The sequence below is a fragment of the Sturnira hondurensis genome, unplaced genomic scaffold (genome assembly GCF_014824575.4).
Source record: "Sturnira hondurensis isolate 20B ecotype Veracruz unplaced genomic scaffold, ASM1482457v3 Scaffold0013299, whole genome shotgun sequence".
Classification (NCBI taxonomy): Eukaryota; Metazoa; Chordata; class Mammalia; order Chiroptera; family Phyllostomidae; genus Sturnira; species Sturnira hondurensis.
Genome location: NW_028085930.1, coordinates 7,909,569 through 7,928,326, shown reverse-complemented (window position 1 = coordinate 7,928,326; position 18,758 = coordinate 7,909,569). Strand labels below are relative to the sequence as shown.

General features: G+C 43.2%; 1 protein-coding gene across 4 annotated transcripts in view; it reads left to right on the top strand.

Annotated features, from left to right (window-relative positions):
• The window catches only part of NEK11 (NIMA related kinase 11), a 216,306-nt gene that overhangs the window by 109,372 nt on the left and 88,176 nt on the right, over positions 1 to 18,758 (top strand). Inside the window, exon 13 of one of the 4 annotated variants that reach the window (XM_037061297.1) lies at positions 5,487 to 5,875. The exons of the other annotated variants lie outside the window; for them this stretch is intronic. Within the exon in view, the coding sequence (XP_036917192.1) occupies positions 5,487 to 5,668 (182 nt within the window). The 3' untranslated portion in view covers positions 5,669 to 5,875. Of the gene's footprint in view, positions 1 to 5,486; positions 5,876 to 18,758 lie in introns of those variants that run through there. 4 annotated transcript variants of the gene reach the window in all.

Sequence of the window (18,758 nt, the reverse complement as noted above, 5' to 3'; positions counted from 1 at the left end):
AAACACAGGCTGTCATGGAAGCCCCTGGAAACTTAATCCCATGAAACAAAAATAACACCCCCTTCGAGGGTGGTTGTGGAAAACAAATGAGACTCCCATGTGAGGTGCTCTGAGCTCAGTGCCCAGCACAGTAAGAGCTGAGGAGAGCAAAGCAGTTTGTGACTCTGAAGGGGGACAGTAATGAGAGTAGGGGCCCTCTCAGTCTTGCACCTCTCTCCCCAGTGCCTAGGACATTGCAGACATTCGGTAAATATTTCTTGAATGAATGAATAACTGGATGAATAAACAAATGAAGGATATGTTAGTCTGGGCCTCCAGGAAGCAGGTGCCAAGGTGCGACTAAAGATGCAAAGATATAATTAGGGGAAATGTTTGCATGAAAGGAGATAGGAGAGGAGCGGCAAAGCGCTGAGAGAACCATCAGATTCTCTCAGACCATGATTCCAGTTTTATTCCAAGTGACAAGAGAGGAGGTCCCATGCTGTGTACTAGTCTGCTTAGGCAGACAAAGGCAGCCGAGGCATCAGGCAGTCCTCAAGCAAAGTCAGCCATCTGAGGCCTGATTTCGTAGGTCTGCTGCAGTAGCCCGTGGGGAGGTGCAGTGGCTGCTGAGAGAACGCGGCGGCTGGGCCCTTGGCCGAGCGTGGTCCTTAGAGTTGGAGGTCGGGGAAGGGTATCCTCGCGGCTGCGTGATGGGCCAGCCACTCTCTCTGGCAGCAGTTGAGTTCTCTTCTTAAAGTGAGAATGAGGTGGTGGGCGTTGGCTTGGCCGGTCATCTCGGCCGGATTTGCACACGATGCCTTCCTAATTGAGCTGGTAGAGCTTGCGTGGCCTCCTCCAGCTGCAAGGAAACTGGCACCAGATGCTCTGTAGGTTGGCATTTGCCCACTTTTAAAAGGGTGTCGTGGCCGCCATCCAGTAACAAATATGATGTCACTGACAAATACGTCTGTCAGATGGATTTGTATCTTAAACATGTTTTCAGGCATTTCTTTAATATATTATTTGTTATTTTCCACAAGCAGAATTTGGAAGCATAGAAATATTCCATGAGCTTTTCCTTCTGAGAATATGAAACCGAGGGGCCACTGCGTAGCGCCCGAGAGGGATGATGTATTGCTCTGCGGGAGGGCAGGGCCAGCACCGTCTGTGAAGAGCAAGCCTTAGAATGAGGTGTGGAAGGGACAGAACAGGATCAGGAAGCCTGGGCCCAGCCTCTGGGCTCAAGGACAAAAACTACGATACTTACTACTCGTTTTATAGGTGAGAAGCCAAGACATTAAGGAGTTCGCTCCAGCACTCCAAAGCTCCTGCTGACCGTGCTTACCAGAGCAGCACCCTGTCCATTGCCATCGAAGTGCATGTATTTGCAGGTGGTAGGTAGGAGCAACGATGTGCAAGAAACACAAGCATGTCAAGTAACTGAACTCTCATAAGGCAGAGATTCTTCGTGTGTCTCTAGGATAATTATTGTGAGCAACAGCAGCCGAATTCCCCCTCAGACAGCCCTGCCACAGGGCGTGAGCCATAAGGAAACACTACTCAGATGTCCGTAATAAGCCGTAAGATCCAAAAGTACACAGTACTTTTAGCTGGGCCAGATTCCTCATAAAATACTTTGAATATTTCCTTTATTTACTCCTCTCTGTAAATTGGTATTTTTAAATTCTACTTTTTCTTAAATATTAAATTGAAAAGAGAGACTTAGAACTATGAAAATGTAACCTTTGAGTAGATGATTGATTAAGAATAGTGAGCAACTACAAGATGATTAGCGATCGCATAGCTTAATCGTGCAATTCTGAGACATGAGCCTGATTTGGTGATGAACCATGAAGTGGTTATTATTTTCCCCGTTCTTTTTGGCTTTTGGAAGTCTTGACTCCAAATTTTCAGCACCCAGGGAAATTTTTGTTTGTTTGTTTGTTATCTTGCATATATATATATATGTAAAATAAAATTACACAGTCATTTTTAAGTTCCTACACCAAATGTTTAATCAGTCTTTGATGTTGGATGGAAAAATTCCCTCTGGGATGTAAGTGTTTAGTTGCAGAGAAAAAAGACATGGTGAGACATTATTTACATTTGATATCCATTTAGTTGATGATAGCTTATTTAATCCAGCCAGAGCCATGGAGAAAACACAACTAGAACATTAAAGAAATGACTCCTTTAAATAAGGATTTATATTTAAATCCTCATATGTAGTGCTGATGATTTGTTGCACATTATTCACTTTTGCCAGGCACTTCATTGCACTCTCCCCTTATTGCACTCTCCCATTGCACGACTCACAGCTGAGTTTCAGAATAGCATTTGCAAAGCTGGAATAGTCTGAGACTTGCAGGCCCTGGGCCCACTCAGAGTGCAGTTCTCAACCCAATTGTTCATTTTCTTTTTATTTAGTTGTTGTTCAAGTACAGTCTTCTGTCTTTTACTCCCATCCCAGCCCACCCCCCAGTGCTCCCCACCTCCTCCCATTTCCACCCCCCTTAGTTGTTGTCCATGTGTCCTTTATACTAGTTCCTATAAATCAACTGAATTGTTCAAATGCGGAGGCTTCGCTGGCGTAAGCCTGGCTGTCTCCCAACAGCCCGACCAGCTGTCACCTCTTAATTTTCCTTTCAGCCACTCCTTTGGCACAAAAGCCTCTTCCCTGTGTGAGGAGAAAGCTCTGACCCAAGAGGGTCACACTTGGCCTGCCCAAAGAAGCCCGCGTGACCTTCCCAGTGCTTCATGACTTATCTTCCTTTTAAGTGTTTACTTGCAAATAAGGCTATTTGAACTCTGTTAGACAATGGTGTCTTCCACCATTTTAGTTTTAGAAAAGAAAACGTCTATTGACAGTGATTCCACTTCTATATACTTGCCCTGGAGAGATGAAAGCATGGCTACAAGATCTGTACCCAAATGTTCTCAGCAGTGTTATTCATAGGACCACAAATTAGAGACAAGAGTCAATCAACAAGCAAATGGGCAAACCTCTAGTTTACCATGCAATGGAATACTACTTAGCAATGAAAAATAACAAATTGTCAGTACACACAACAGTGTGGATGAATACAAAACCATTATGCTAAGTGAAAGAAGCCTCAGACAAAAGAGTTCATATTGAATGGTTCCATTTCTACAAAGTTCTAGAACCAGCAGCACTTACCTGCAGTGACGGAAATGAGGGCGGTGGTCTCCTGGGGGTTGTGGTGGTGGGGACTGACTCCAAACCAAGACCTTTGGGGCAATGGAAACGTTTGATGCCTTTGTTGTGCTGTTGGTTACCCAGATGTATATATCTATCAAAACTCATTGAATTCTATACTTTTTTTAAAAAGTTTTATTTATTTATTTATCTTTAGAGGGGAAGGAGAGAGGGAGAGAAACATCAATGTATGGTTGCCTTTTGTGCGTCCCCTGCTGGTAGTTAGCCTGCAAGGAACCGGCCTGCAACCCAGGCATGTGCCCTGACTGGGAATCGAACCGCGATCGTCTGGTTCTCAGGCCCGCGCTCAATCCACTGAGCTACGCCAGCCAGGGCCTGAATTCTATACTTTAAATGAGTGTATTTTATTGTCTACAATTATACCTCAATAAGTTGATAAATAAAAAAACATAGATAACATGTCCAGGGAAAAATAAAGGAAAAAAATCATGAATAATTCCCATTAGTCTTTATTTTAGCTAATGAATGGCCAGGAGAACCTTGGGGGAAATCATGGAGATAGTAAACAACTGGGAAGGTCTCTCAAGACACAAAGTCCTCAGTCCTGAAAATGATCATGGAGTTTTATTCTAATGTCAATTGAACAACATTGTCTTCCAGGAGTGCCAAGAAGTTCCAGGATCATCTCTTAGGAGGAAAATTGGCTGTTTAAGGGTGAGGGGCTGGGATCCCTCAGCTCCTCTCTCCAGTCTTTACAGGGGGAGGGTCGCACGGGCATGGCAGGGAGCCATACCACCGGGTCCCCACGGACCTTGTACTCATCCAGACAACCTGAGCAAAAAGAACAAAGAGTAATAGCCCAGACTCCAGACCCCAGTCCAGACAGGGAAGCTGTGGATCTGCCGGGCTTGTTAGCTCTGGGAAAGGAAAAGAAAATACCGCTCCTATATTCCTAGATGGCCCTCCTCTTCCAGAGCTTTAGATAGCTTAGAGACCGACTTATAAATATAAATTGATAGTAGTTTTGTTTCACATTTATCACACATTCCACTGAGTTATATTTGTGTTTCCACCTGACTCTCATATTTACTCCTGCAGTTACTCCCTAATTTTCTGAGCTCTGGAGGATAATTAGAATAAAGCTAATATTGAGTGAAGATGTGCTGACTCCCCACCCAAGGCACATTTAATAATTTAGAGTGTTCTTTCCACATGACAGGCTGGGTAGGTGCCTGTAATTGAAATTTAGAAGATTACACCTAATGTGAAAAATTAAAGTAGATGGAGGATAACACCTGCCCAACCAGCCACTTCGCCATTGTGTACTAAGCAGGCAAAATAGAAATGCGGAAAATCAGGCCCCAGCATATCAGTTATTCATAAAGAAAGTCAGCACCCATGGACCTCTCAAAAGAGGTTTCTTACTGAGAAAGCTGTGTGTGATTCCATGGTCCATCCCTAGCTAAATATAAATTGTGCAGTAATTATTAAACTAAGCGCCCTGATGGTCGGGCTGAAAGCATCTGTAAGTGGCCTTGCTTGTCCTATTGTGGTTCAGGTTTGGAATTAATCAATTGAGCAGAAAATTAAATAAGTGTTAATTATGGCTTTAAAGTAGGATAGAATGCAAAATATAATAGACTAAAACCTCATATAATCATGCTTCGGAGAGCGTTTTGGACATGCCACAGTATGGATTTTCTTTAGTTGATGAAATTGTTTTCCAAGCACGGAAGTTTCACAGCTGCACTCCGGGCATGTGCACTCGCCACCTGGAGGGCATTGTTACAGTGTCCGGAGGAAGCTGGGCTGCTGTAGAAAACGAATAGAGCCCGGCTGAATCCCGTCTGCTTCCAGTCAGATAGCCATCTCTGACTCATGTGTTAGTTTGTCGTTGAAATGATTGAAATATTTTGAGCAGACTTTAATTTAGGTATGTGATAGATATTTAAATTTGTCCTGTCCGATCTTCGCAAAGGGGCTTTGTGTTTTGTTTTGCAACAGTGGAGGCCGCATCAGCATCACCCCTCCTAGGTTCGCTTGTCCGTCTTTGCAGTGTTTGAAACATATCTTCAGGGGAAAAATACCAAAAACTTTCCCGCAAGGAACAGCAATATCTAATACCTTTTGCCATTCACAGCTAACAGCATTTTCTAATTTCTCTTTTTCTCTTTCTTCTAAAACAATTCAAAACAGCAAAAGAGAAAACTTACAAAAAGGTCCAAAATGATTGTCGTGTTTCATCTTAATATGTCTACGTATCATGTCTATGTCTGTGTAAGGTGGCTTATTCTCAACAAATCATTTTTTCTGTGTCTGTCTGCAGAAAGTGTGTTTACGATGTTGCCAGCATTTGCAGCTCACTGGTCAGGCTCTTCTCTGAGGTTGCAGGGCTGGTTCTTCATAAATTCGTCTTCCTGTTCAGTGCACTGGCGTCCACGTGTGAGGATACAGGTCTTACGAGTGTGGGGTGTAACTCTGCGAACCCAGCCTCCCAGCCAACGCTGATCATCCTTTCCTGCTAGCCCCTTGACTTGTTTGGGTTTCTCTTCCTGGCTTCCTATTATTAATGGGAGTTTCTTCTTGCTTTTGTAGGTTATCTAGCTAAGTACATACAGGATCCTGCACAAATAATGCCCCTTGTTATTACAAAATCTTTTATTACAAAATCATAAGCATGTAATTCTGTAACATAGCAATATCATAGCACACTATATGATACTTCAGGTGAAATATTCAAATTAAAATGATACATTATTACACCCATATTATTACGCTCCCAACCACACTCAGGCAGGTGTTTCTTCTGTTGGACCATGCATATGTGGAGGAGTTTCAAAAGCCTGCAATCTTTCACTGCACTTTGTACCTGGGCATTTTGGGTTGCAGAGAACAAGGTGACTTTATCCTTTCTGTAGCTCAGGTAAATTTTTATTTTGAATCTAGGAAAAACTGAACAAACCCAACTCCTCTCCCCAGCTGAACTCTACGTGGCCTGTTTTCCTGTCTCCAGATAGCGTAGAATTAAATTAACTCCCCCTTTCCTCTATGCTGCACCTCCCCACAACCCTATTTTAAAATACCGCAGTTTGAGCCCTGGTTGGTGTGGCTCAGTGGATTGAGCGATGGCCTGTGGATCCAAGGGTTGCCGGTTCAATTCCCAGTCAGGGCACATGCCTGGGTTGCAGGCCAGGCCCCCATTGAGGGGGGCTTGTGAGAGGCAACCACACATTGATGTTTCTCTCCCTCTCTTTCTTCCTCCCTTCCCATCTTTCTAAAAATAAATAAAATCTTTTTAAAAATATAATATAATTTGACAATTTATATAAACATTTGCTTATGAACAAGTAGTCTGCAGCTATATAATTAGCCTTCTTTCATTTGTAAGATTACTGATTTTGAACAACACTAATCTTTGTGTATTCATGGCATACCAGATGAGAAATTTTAGTGCTATACTCAAGAGGGCTAGAAAGTGACTGCGGGTTTAAAAAAAGCAGGTTTTGAATTTTTTTTAATGTTTCCCTCGATCCCTTTAGCTCTTGGCCATTGACGAGGAGGCCACTCTCCAGACTGTGCTAACGTGTTCACGGGCCACATTCTCACCATTCCTAGCGCTTTCTTACTGTCTGGAGCCAGCTTGCTGACGCTCCGTACCTCACCTCTAACTTTTCACTCTCAGTAAATCACACACCCACCGTCTCTCAGCGCAAAATGCCACCCGGGCGGCGTTATAGTCAGAGTACATGTCCCCGGTTGTATCAGCAGTAGTCATTGGTTCCCATCCGACAGCAGCCCTGACGAGCTCTTGCAGCACAGATGTGCGTCGCGGCACAGCCGCTGAGAGCCAGCCAGCCAGCCAGGCCCTGGTCTGCGGGCCAGCACGGTGAGCATCCTAAAAACTTGTTAGAAATGCAGAATCTCACACCCCACTCTAGACTTCCTGGACCAGCAGATGGGTTTTTAACAAAATCTCACTGATCCTTACATACATTAAAGTTCAGATACCGTCAGACTCTAAGTTCAGTGACAATGTGGACCAAATGGATGCCGGAAAGATAAAAAATAAAGGAGGAATTTCGGAGGTATGAGCATAGTTACCCTTCACGCATGCTTCCTGGGTCTCCTAGCTGTTGCCTGTTTCTCAGCAGATACCCCTACATTTAAATAATCACTTGTGTAGGCCACCAGTGGTGCAAAAATATGGTTTCTTCTTCTGCAATAACCATAGATATTACTTAGTTTAATAGAAGTGGTCACATCACCATAAAGTAAGTCCCCAGACTCCTTAGTGTATTTGTTAAACATACATACACATTAATTGGGTGAAGGTGTTTTACCCTTCATGTAGTACTCCACTCATAGTCTGTGTTACAGGTGCACGCTGGCCCTTTTGTTTGCAGCAACTTAGGCTCCCCGTCACGCATCATGACAGCACTTTCCATGTGACAGAGCATGAGCAAACACGGACTGGCGAGGGACTGCTTTTTAACGGCAGGGGGGGCCTCTCTGAAAATACTTATTACTGGTGGTGTCAGCTGGGTCCTCTGGGAAGCAGACGCTAGGACAGAGTTAGAAGTACAGAGATGTGTTGAGGGTAATTTCTGTTGCAAGAATGATGGGAGTGGGATCAGGAGGGGGTGGAGAGTGTCTTTGGCCTGTGTTGCAGGCCTGACACCTATGAAAGGTGAGTAGGAAGGAGTGGGTGGGAAGAACCTCAGACTTCACTGAAGCCTGGAGACAGCCTCGGTCAGCCCAAGGGGTCAGCCCATTCTGGATCAAACATGTCCCGTAGAGGAACCCCACATGGGCAGACACTCCGTGCCCCACTATCCTCCCAGCTCAAGTGTACAACAGATCCCCAGGCGCTGCAGTCGGAGGCCGTCAGCTCACTGCGTGCCTTGCAGCTGATCTAGGTCATGGAAAAAGAGCTGAGAGGCAGCCGGATGCCAGTGGTTAATGTGAGTCATTCCACATGCTTGAGATGAGTCAAGTGGTATTTAGATACACAGTCTATAATTCTGTACTTCTCTCTGACTTAGAGTAACCGTACCTCCAGGATGTTCAAATTAAAAGAAAAAAGAATACCCATATGTATTTCACAGCAGTCCACTAGAGTGCTAGTGTACTTGAAAGAGGTTTGGCCTTGACTGGTATGGCTCAGCTGGTTGGGCATTATCCTGCAAAGCGAAAGGTCACCAGTTAGATTCCTAGTCAGGGCACATGCCTGGGTTGTGTCCAGTCCCCAGCTGGGGGCATGGGAGAGGCAGCTGATTAATATATCTCTTGACTGTCAATTTCTCCCTCATTCCACCTCTCTAAAAATAAATAAATGAAATCTTTAAAAGAAAAAGAAAGAGGTTTGGATCCAGACTTCATCATTTTCCCAGTTACGCCATTTACCAGCTGTGTGGATTTGAGCAAAATAATAAAAATAATCATCTTTCCAAGCCTCAGTTTTCTCACCTGTATAATGGGAATAATAATGTTACCTAATTTGGGGCGTTAAGTGAGGAATAAGTTAGATAGTGTCCAAAGAGCGTAGCCGAGTACAGGAAACAAAGTACACAACAGTTTCTCACTAACAAAAAAAAAAATAGTGTCAAAGCAAGTTGGAATATTTTATCAAATTCCATGTAACATCTTCGAATTGGTTCTGAGTCTGTTTTTAACCACCCAGGAGTCCTTCTTATTATAGTTTATAAACACCTTTGCTATGAATTAAGTATGATTTAGAATACACTTTTATAGTTTTTGTATTTATGAGAAATGTAAAATCACTCCAGTTGGTTTATCTGTCAAACTGTGGTCTTAATTGTATCCATCTGGGCCAGTTAGTTTAGCACCAAGAAAAATTACCTTCTTTGCCAAGCCTGTAGTCCGTCCCTATAACTAAGGCCCAATCCCTGCAAATGTGTGTGCTCTCCTGTTGGTGGGTCAGGGACGCCATTGTTTTGCCCAGAAGTAGGACCCTAGACAAAGTTCTTTCTTTAAACGATGTTCCAATGGCAGCCATCTTGAGCCCATAAACTGGCAGCTAAAATTTCCAGCTATTTTCTGTAAATACATTATAAATATAAATACATTTTGTACTAAGAAGCATAATAAGGGCAAGAATATACATTAGGTTTTCCACTGTCGTCTCATTTGGGATTTAGGCCAAATTCAGTGGGTTAAAATATAGAGTTTGGTGGGCGTGACTCTGTCTTTTGCAGTAGAAATATTCAGGTAACACATGCAGTTATTTTAGTGGCGCTCTCTGCTCTGGGTGTGATGAAAGCAGGGAGCCTGTCTGATACATAGGCATTTGGCCTGTTCTCTCCCTTGCAGGCCGTATGTGTAAATGACTGCCTGGTTTTAGACGAGTTGCTCTGACTTCTATTATTTTCTCCTTTAGTAAGATGATAGAGAAATTTCAGCAGGATGCTTTTCCAGAAAGGGAAAAGTCTCTGTTCACGTCAAATAAATGTGTGATTTTGTCTCTCTAAGGGGGGTGCACGTGGAATTAGAATATTCCCAGTGTGATTGTATGTGCATAGTAAAACCATTTGATTCTTACCACAAATCTGGTGAGATAGGCAGGCCATATTTATCTTAGAGAAGGGCATGCCCTAGCAGTGGCGGAGTGACATGTTTCAATAGTATAGTTTGACTACTGTATATTGTAAACAACTATATATAGAGTATCCGTAGAAATCTTTTGAAATTTGTAAGAGGTTTAGGTAAAAATCAATTGGAGCAAGTTCTCAACCTTTTCTTTTTACATGGGAGAGAAAGGTGGGTGCTGTGGTTGGAGAGTTCGTGCGGCCTCTGCCTTGGGTCCACTGCTGGGGTGGGTGACGCCTGTGATGTCACTTATTGAGATGCTGGAAGGTTCCGAATGGCTGCTGTAATGGAGGGCAGGTGGGACATGACCCTCTACTTTGAGGAGCCGAGGCCCAGGCTTGCCCACACTCAGAAAGGAGCAGATCGTGATAGTCTGAGTCGGGCTACCTCAAATGCAGAGGCCGAGGGGCTGCCTGGCTCCTCACGGTGACTTTGCTCGGTGTGTCTGAGTGCGTGCTTTCTGACTGGGCTGCTTGTCAAAATCCCTGATGGACTCTCAGAGCCTACTATGTACATCCCCTTCCAATCTCATGTTCAGGAATATATGTGGGGTTNACTCTCTGCTCTGGGTGTGATGAAAGCAGGGAGTCTGTCTGATACATAGGCATTTGGCCTGTACTCTCCCTTGCAGGCCGTATGTGTAAATGAATGCCTGGTTTTAGACGAGTTGCTCTGACTTCTATTATTTTCTCCTTTAGTAAGATGATAGAGAAATTTCAGCAGGATGCTTTTCCATAGCATAGATTTCTAGAAAGGGAAAAGTCTCTGTTCACGTCAAATAAATGTATGATTTTGTCTCTCTAAGGGGGGTGCACGTGAAATTAGAATATTCCCAGTGTGATTGTATGTGCAGAGTAAAACCACTTGATTCTTACCACAAATCTGGTGAGATAGGCAGGCCATATTTATCTTAAAGAAGGGCATGCCCTAGCAGTGGCGGAGTGACATGTTTCAATAGTATAGTTTGACTACTGTATATTGTAAACAACTATATATAGAGTATCCTTAGAAATCTTTTGAAATTTGTAAGAGGTTTAGGTAAAAATCAATTGGAGCAAGTTCTCAACCTTTTCTTTTTACATGGGAGAGAAAGGTGGGTGCTGTGGTTGGAGAGTTCGTGCGGCCTCTGCCTTGGGTCCACTGCTGGGGTGGGTGACGCCTGTGATGTCACTTATTGAGATGCTGGAAGGTTCCGAATGGCTGCTGTAATGGAGGGCAGGTGGGACATGACCCTCTACTTTGAGGAGCCGAGGCCCAGGCTTGCCCACACTCAGAAAGGAGCAGATCGTGATAGTCTGAGTCGGGCTACCTCAAATGCAGAGGCCGAGGGGCTGCCTGGCTCCTCACGGTGACTTTGCTCGGTGTGTCTGAGTGCGTGCTTTCTGACTGGGCTGCTTGTCAAAATCCCTGATGGACTCTCAGAGCCTACTATGTACATCCCCTTCCAATCTCATGTTCAGGAATATATGTGGGGTTTGAAATCAGCGATGGTGATGCTATTTACACCAGGGATATTGGCAAATGCTGCTAATCAGGGCTTCTCTCTCCCCAGGAGCCAGTCGTTAAACATTTACCAGCACAGCCCTGGCAGCAGCCCACCCCCAGGGCTTCTGATTCCTAAGTCTGGGATGGAGCTCAGGAATTTGCATTTCTAACTGGTTCCCTGGTGCCATTGCTGCTGACTTGAGGAGCACACACTAAGAGCAATTTGTCTAGAACTATGCTGTCTAATGTGATAGCCACTGCCACATGTGGTTATTTAATCCAAATTTTAATCACAGTCATGCTCTGCATAGTGACAGTTTGGTCCACAACAGACTGCATATGTGACAATGGCACTGTAAGATTATAAGAGCTGAAAAATTCTTATTGCCTGGTGACATTGTAGCCGATGTGAAGTCGTACAGCAATGCATCGCTCACGTGTCTCTGGAGACACTGGTATAAACAAACCTGTGCTGCCAGTTGTATAAAAGTACAGCAGAAACAATTATGTACAGTAACTAATATTTAATAATAATAAATGGTCATATTGCTTGCTTATGTATTTATTTTCTGTGCTATATTTTTATTATTATTTTACAGTATATTTTTTCTACTCATAAAAAAGTTTGCTGTAAAACAGTGTGCCGTGTTAGTCCAGCGGTGGCCTTATACATCTGATGTTCACTTCATCTCTGGATTGCATCATTTTGTCTTATACGCTAACATGCTGCACCAGGTTGCAGCCTGGGAGCGATACGCTCTATCACGTAGCCTCGGCGTGTAGCAGGCTGTACCATCTCGGCTTGTGTACATGCACTCTGATGTTCCCACAATGAAACTGCCTAATGACACATTTCTCAGAAGAACCAGTCTTCAAGCAGTGCATGACTAATTAGAATTAAATAAAAATTTAAAATCTGTTCCTCATTCACATTAGTCACATGTCAAATGCTGAAACTAACACAATGTTATGTGTCAATTACATCTCAGTAGAACTGGAGGGGAAAATGCTGAAGAATTGCCTGTGGTTAGTGGCTACCACATTGGACAGCACGCTTCTAGAGTAGTCCATCATCTCAAAAAAGCCCTGTCCGGCAGTACCACTCGGGGAGAAAACCTTCACACCTAAGTTTCTTCACAAGTTCTACAGGTACTTCCAGTGGGAAACCTGTTTCAGTGGTCACTACAATGATTAAATGTCAGTCTTACATTTCAACTGTCTAAAAGTAAAATTCACAAAAAAGTTGTTCTCTTCATTTTGTACTCACTGTGGAGGGAGGATCGGTTTGCTGAAATTGTCAGATACTGACAACACGTCTTTATACATGAGGACATGGAGGTGCAAAGAGGAGCTGTCGACCCAGCCCCAGACCCATGACACCCTCAGTTCAGTAAAAGTAGTTTTCGCCTAAACAGAAGACAGCGTGCTGCGAATGGGAGAAATGAGTGCAGGTGTTTGGCTGCGGTCCCACCCGCAGGCTGCGTCAGGGCCCAGCACAGCCGCACTGGTACACTGCCTCGGACTGCCGTGGGGCAGGGAGAGCCCAGAGGTCTTCCTCACTCGATCTAGTAACAACACCTTTCCTGCCAGAGAGTGACATGAATTCCTTTTATTGAAAACCAGCTGATCGTGTTAATGAATTGAAAGTGTTCAGACTATCAGATTACACAAGACTAAAGAGGGAGTGGAATCTAATTAGGGATGAAGGGTCAAGGGAAATATGTAACAGTTATTGATGACACCTGTGGGGAAAGTCACGAAAAAGCCCGAGTTAGCGAGGCCTCCACAGGCAGGGAGAGGCCTGGCGGTTGAACTAGGAGGGCGCTGGCCGTGGTGTCGGGGTGAGCTCCTCGTGGGTCATTGGTTAATGGTCTGTTTATTGCATGGCCCGGCATAGGGAAGTGTGCTTTGTGAGTTTCCATCTCCAAGATGCTTGTGTGGCCCAAGTAAGGTCTATTTATTTCAGTTCCTGTGTGATTTAAACTTTATGTTTTTTATGGTGAGTAAAAAAATAGCCAGTGCTCTTTCTTTTTCCTCTGAAAGATTTATTATAATTGATTCTATTTTCTCAAGAGGCTGTTTGTCTCTCTGAGCTTCAAAAGCTGTTGTCTGGTTCCGTAGAAATCTCTTCAAGACAGCTTGGGTTTTTTTTTTTTTTTTCCTTTCTAGGCTTCCTTTAGGAATTCTGGAATTTTTCCTTATAGCAATTTCCCACAGCCATTATCCTTATACCTTCGTAGGTACCATTATGTCCTTGTCACTTTGTATCTTAATAGACCTTGCTGCTCCTAGGCAATCACCTTTCACATCCTTTCATCAGCTTTCAACTTTCAACAACTACTTGTCAGGGGGCCACTCTGCTGGGCACAGGGAACGCGGAACACAGCACTAACCAGGCAGATTTAGTTCTGCCCTTTTGCGCCTACGGTGGAGTTTTCCTCCACCCAAAGTTTTTCATTACTTCCTGAAGTGGGTTGAATCGTGGCCCCCCAAAGATATGTCCCTTCTAGTGGAATGAGTCAAGGGGCCTCTAGTGCATCAAGACCTGGAGGGTCTGCTTGTATAGTAGCCAGGCCGCGCTATTATTTGGAATAAAGGTCTTTGCAAATGTAATTGAAGTGAAGCTTGTCCAATGAGATCATTCTTGGATTATGATGAGCCCTAAATCCGATGACAAGTCCTCGTAAGACAAAAGAGAAAAGAGAGGCGGAGATATGCTGAGAGGACCATGTGAAGACAGAGGCAGAGACTGCAGTGATGCGGCTGTAAGCCAGGGAGCACCGAGGACTGCCAGCAGCCACCAGCATCTAGGGAAGGGGGTGGAACAGATGCTCCTTTAGAGCTTCTGGAAGGACCCAGCGCTGCTGACACTTCAATCTCAGGCTTCTGACCTCCGGGATTGGGAGTTTCTGCTGTTTAAACCTTGACGTTTGTGGCACTCTCTTGCAGCAGACCTCAGAAACAAATGTACTTCCTTTACCTTCAAAGACATGAACCCTTTTATTCAGTTTCCCTGTAGCAATAATAGAGAGGTCAGGTTATGTAGTCAGACTGTCCTGGTTCAAGTCTAGACTTGCCCGTCACTAACTGTGTGAATTGAGTCAGACTTCTTTAACCTCTGTTCCTCAGCTTTCTCCTCTGTAAGATCAGAGCAATAGTGTATTATAGTACTGTGATGACGAATAAATAAAATAACATACACCAGGGAGAATGCTTGCTGGGATGTTTAATACTTTAACAATCATTTTACTACTACACTACTAATTTTTGTGGATGCTCAAGGCTTCCAGACGCTCACAGCCAGTTCAGGCTGATGCCTTTGCTTCGCATTCCTCAGCCCATGCGGCACTTTATGTCTCTCCTCTTGTGGTTGTCTTTAACTTTCTACATCAATATATACATCAACCAATATTTACTGAGGATTTACCAAATTCAGGGTATTCTGCAAGTTATGTTGGAAAAAATGTGTTAATGCCACCAGGGAATGTAGAATCTTAATAATAAGAGGTGTGTCTACCTTAAAGTGATCACCAGTAAGTTTTATAGAGTGGGTATCATTCCAAACTATAGAGAGGACTGAAGAGATGATTTCAATAGGGATTTTCGGGAGCAAAGTTTAGAGCCTGGCAGGAACCAGGCCGTGCTCTGACCAGACCAACCAGGCCCATCCTGTAGGAAAGGGCCTGGCAAGGAGTGCAGAGGGTGTAAGGCACTCGGTGCTGAGACTTATACATGAGTCAGTCCAGCTAGGCTGACTCATAGACTCTCCCACCTCCAAAATTTAACATGAATTAGCATCTTTTAAAAGCAAACGGTCATTAGCAGCAAACCAACAAGGATGGGATATAACTTCATTTATGCCATCAACTAAACACGATGGATCAAGCAGTTACATGCGCCCAGCGCTGTCCTATGCATTGAAGACTCAGAAGTGGACAAAGAAGACAGAAATCCCTGCCTTCATGGAGCCTGCATTGAACTGAGGGAGATGGATAGTAAATAAGATTCATGTAAAATATGTCCTATGTTGGAAAGTGATGAGTGCTCAAGAGAACAAGGAATGTAAGAAGAGAAATAGAAAGCTTCAGGGAGGGGTTGAAATTCCAGGTGGGTAAAGAAAGTGAGTTTTAAATAAAGACTTGAAGAAAGTTACTGACTGAGCCATTAGCTATCTCGGGCAAGAGAATTCCCAGTGGAGGAAATGTCGAGTGCAAAGCCCGGAGGCGGGAGTGTGCCTGGTGTGTTCAAGGAGCAGCAAGGCGAGTGGACTGGAGTGAGAAGGGTGAGGGTCGTAGGGACATGATCGCACAGGACATCGTAGGATGTGGGGAAAACTTTGACTCTTAATTATGGGTTGTTGGACAGTTTTGACGGAGGAGTGACAGGAACTGTCACATATTTTACAACATTGTTGTAACTACTGTGGAGAATATGCTGACCATAGGCAATCTAGAAGCAAAGAGACCGGTTACCGTAGTAATCCAGGAAAGAAGAGATGGTAGCTTAGACCAGCATGGCAGTGGTGAGGTTGGGATGAGAAATGGTTGAATTCTAGACGTTATTTTGTTGCTACAAATGACAGGATTCCTGACACAACAGAGGTAGAGTTGAGATAGAAAGAGTGGAGTCAGAGATGATGCCAAGGCTTTTGGCCTGAGCTCTTGAAAGAATGGCCTTGCCACTCCTTGAGGTGGGGAGGACTCTGGGGGTGCCATTCTGGAAGACGCTTGTAAAAATGAGACCATTTCATGATGAAGCTCTTTCTGATTAAATCTAGCTAGTTAGGAAAGAAAAGAGAGGAGATGGGGTGGAAGATGGGCAAAAACGACAAAGGGGATTAAGAGGTACAAGTTTCTAGTTATAAAATAAGTAAATCATGGGGACATATTGTACCACATAAGGAACAGTCAATAATATTGCAATGCTTTTTCAGTGCCAAAATGTTACTAGACTTGTGGTGATCGCTTTGTAAGGTATATGGGTATCAAATCACAATGCCCTAAACTGGAAACTAATGTGATGTTGTATGTCAACTACACTTTAAAAAAGAATGGAATGAGAAGATAAACAAGAGAAATTATTAGGAGTCAGTAAACTGATGTCTACAAATATGAAGTTAATGTAACCAAATAATTTCACATACTACTAAATTGTCCTTTATGTTAAGTGATAAGAGCAGACATTCTTAGGCTTAAAAATATAACACCCAGGAGGGCCCTTTGGAAATAACTACTGATGGTTTAAAGAACAAATCAAAATTAAGAACTCAGGAATGAAGAAGCTGTGGAAAAAAATCTGGACAGGTACACTGTATATCTTAATTCAGAGTAAGAGTCTAGGATAATTTTTCTATTTTAAAAATTAAGATCTCTGGGAATTATGATTTCAAACAAAATATAATTAATATAAAAATTACAAACCTTCATATAAAAGCAACATACCAGGCCCTGGCTGGTGTAGCTCAGTGGATTGAGCGCGGGCCTGAGAACCACACTATCGTGGTTTGATTCCCAGTCAGGGCACATGCCTGGGTTGCAGGCCAGTTCCCAGCAGGGCACTCACCAGAGGCAACCATACATTGATATTTCTCTCCTTCCTTTCCCCTCTAAAGATAAGTAAATAAATAAATCTTTTTTTTTAAAAAAGCAACATACCATTAAAATTGGGAGGTAATGGGAGTCAAGTTGGAAAAAGCCTTACTCTTTTGACTTTCTTATCAGTAACAGCAGGAAGCTAACCAACATTATTTAAAGTGAAATACTTAATACGAGACATAATGACTCCAGCTTCCACACATTTTTCATAATCATTACTTTTATGCTGAAGAGATATTTTAGTAACTAATATATTTTGTGATAAAGAAATCCCTGAAGTTCAGCAGTTACTCAATTTCAGTTTTTGATTTCTTAATATCAAGTAAACTTACATTGAATGCCTAGAAAACATACTGTATTGCTTGTCTGTTTCTTCTGTAACGAAGTATCACAAACACAGTGGACAAGGTGACTGTCTCACAGCTCCAGAGGTCAGAAGTCTGAAATGGGACTCGCAGGGCTAATGTTGAGGGGTCAGCAGGACAGCATTTACTCTGCAGGCCCATGGCCTTGCTTTCCCAGAGTCAGGAGGCTGCCTGCACTCCTTGGCTTACGCTCTCTTTTGTCCCTTTTCAAAGGGGGCAGTGTCAAGCCACGTCCTTCCAGTGCCGCTGTCTCTCTAGTTTCTCTCTCCTCCACCCTGGTCCACTTTAAAGGACTTTCGTGGGTATGTCAGGCCCTCTCAGATACTCAAAGATGATCTCCCCATTTTAAAATCGCAGGGTTAGCAACATTAATTCCCCTTTGCTATGTAGTCACTTATTCAAAAATTCCAGGTGGATAGCTTTAGGAAGGCATTATTTTGCATATCACAAATATTCTTAATGTTGATAAAAGTGTAGCTTTTTAAAAGAGGGACAGTCCTAGAAAAGCAACATTCACTCTATACTATTAACTAAATACAAATCTTACTTCAGTTTTCCCAGTTTTCCCCCCAATGTCCTTTTCCTGTTCCAAGGTCCGATCTGGGGTTCCAGGTTATATGTAGTTGTTGTGTCTGCTTAGTCTTCTGTGACATTCCCTGTTTTTTACTTGTCTTTCACGACCTTGACACTCTTAATGGCTACTGCTTACTTGTGTAGTGTGTCTCTTCATGTGAGCTCATCCAACACTTTCTCAAAATTAGGTTGAGGTTACATATTCTGGGCAGGTGATGCGTCCTTCTCAGTGTATCGTATCAGGTAGACAGAGAACGTGATGCTGATACTGGTGTTAAGCTCTATCACTTGGATAAGGTGGCATCTTCCTTGCAGATGGTGGTGTCTCCCTTGTGAATTTATGTTTTTGTTCCATAATTAACAAATATCTTCAGGGGGATAGTTTGAGAATAGCACCCCAGTTTCTGGTGAGATGACTAAGGTTCAGAGAGCCTATACAGCTCACACCAAGTCCCACAGCTAGTAAGAGGGAAAGCCCGAATTTGGCATTGGTTTTGCCTAGTTCGGAAGTCCACGTTCTTCCGACTGCCTGTTTTAGGAAGTGTTCTCAGCGGTGATGCGCAAAAGAGCAGACAGCCCGGAGCAAGGGGGCCCAGTATTGAATAAGCCCGAGCTGACAATTGTCAAACTTTTTGACCTAAGGACACCTTTACAGCCTTAAAAATTATTCAGGAGACCAAAGAGGTCTTGTTTATATGCTTATAACTATAGGTGTATTCTATATCGGAAAGTGAAACTGAGAATTTTTAAAAGTCATTGAAAAATAACAGTAATAAACCTACACATAACAATAAATAGCATATTATTGCGAAGATTACTTTTTGTTTTGTAAGTGATTATTTCTCCACATATAATTGAAATATACACCAGTTTTCTACATCAAATTTTTGTTAATGTATTCATATTGTTAGTAGACTTGGTTCCATCACTAGATTAAAAAATTATGTTATTACTCTAGTATCTCAATATGTTTAA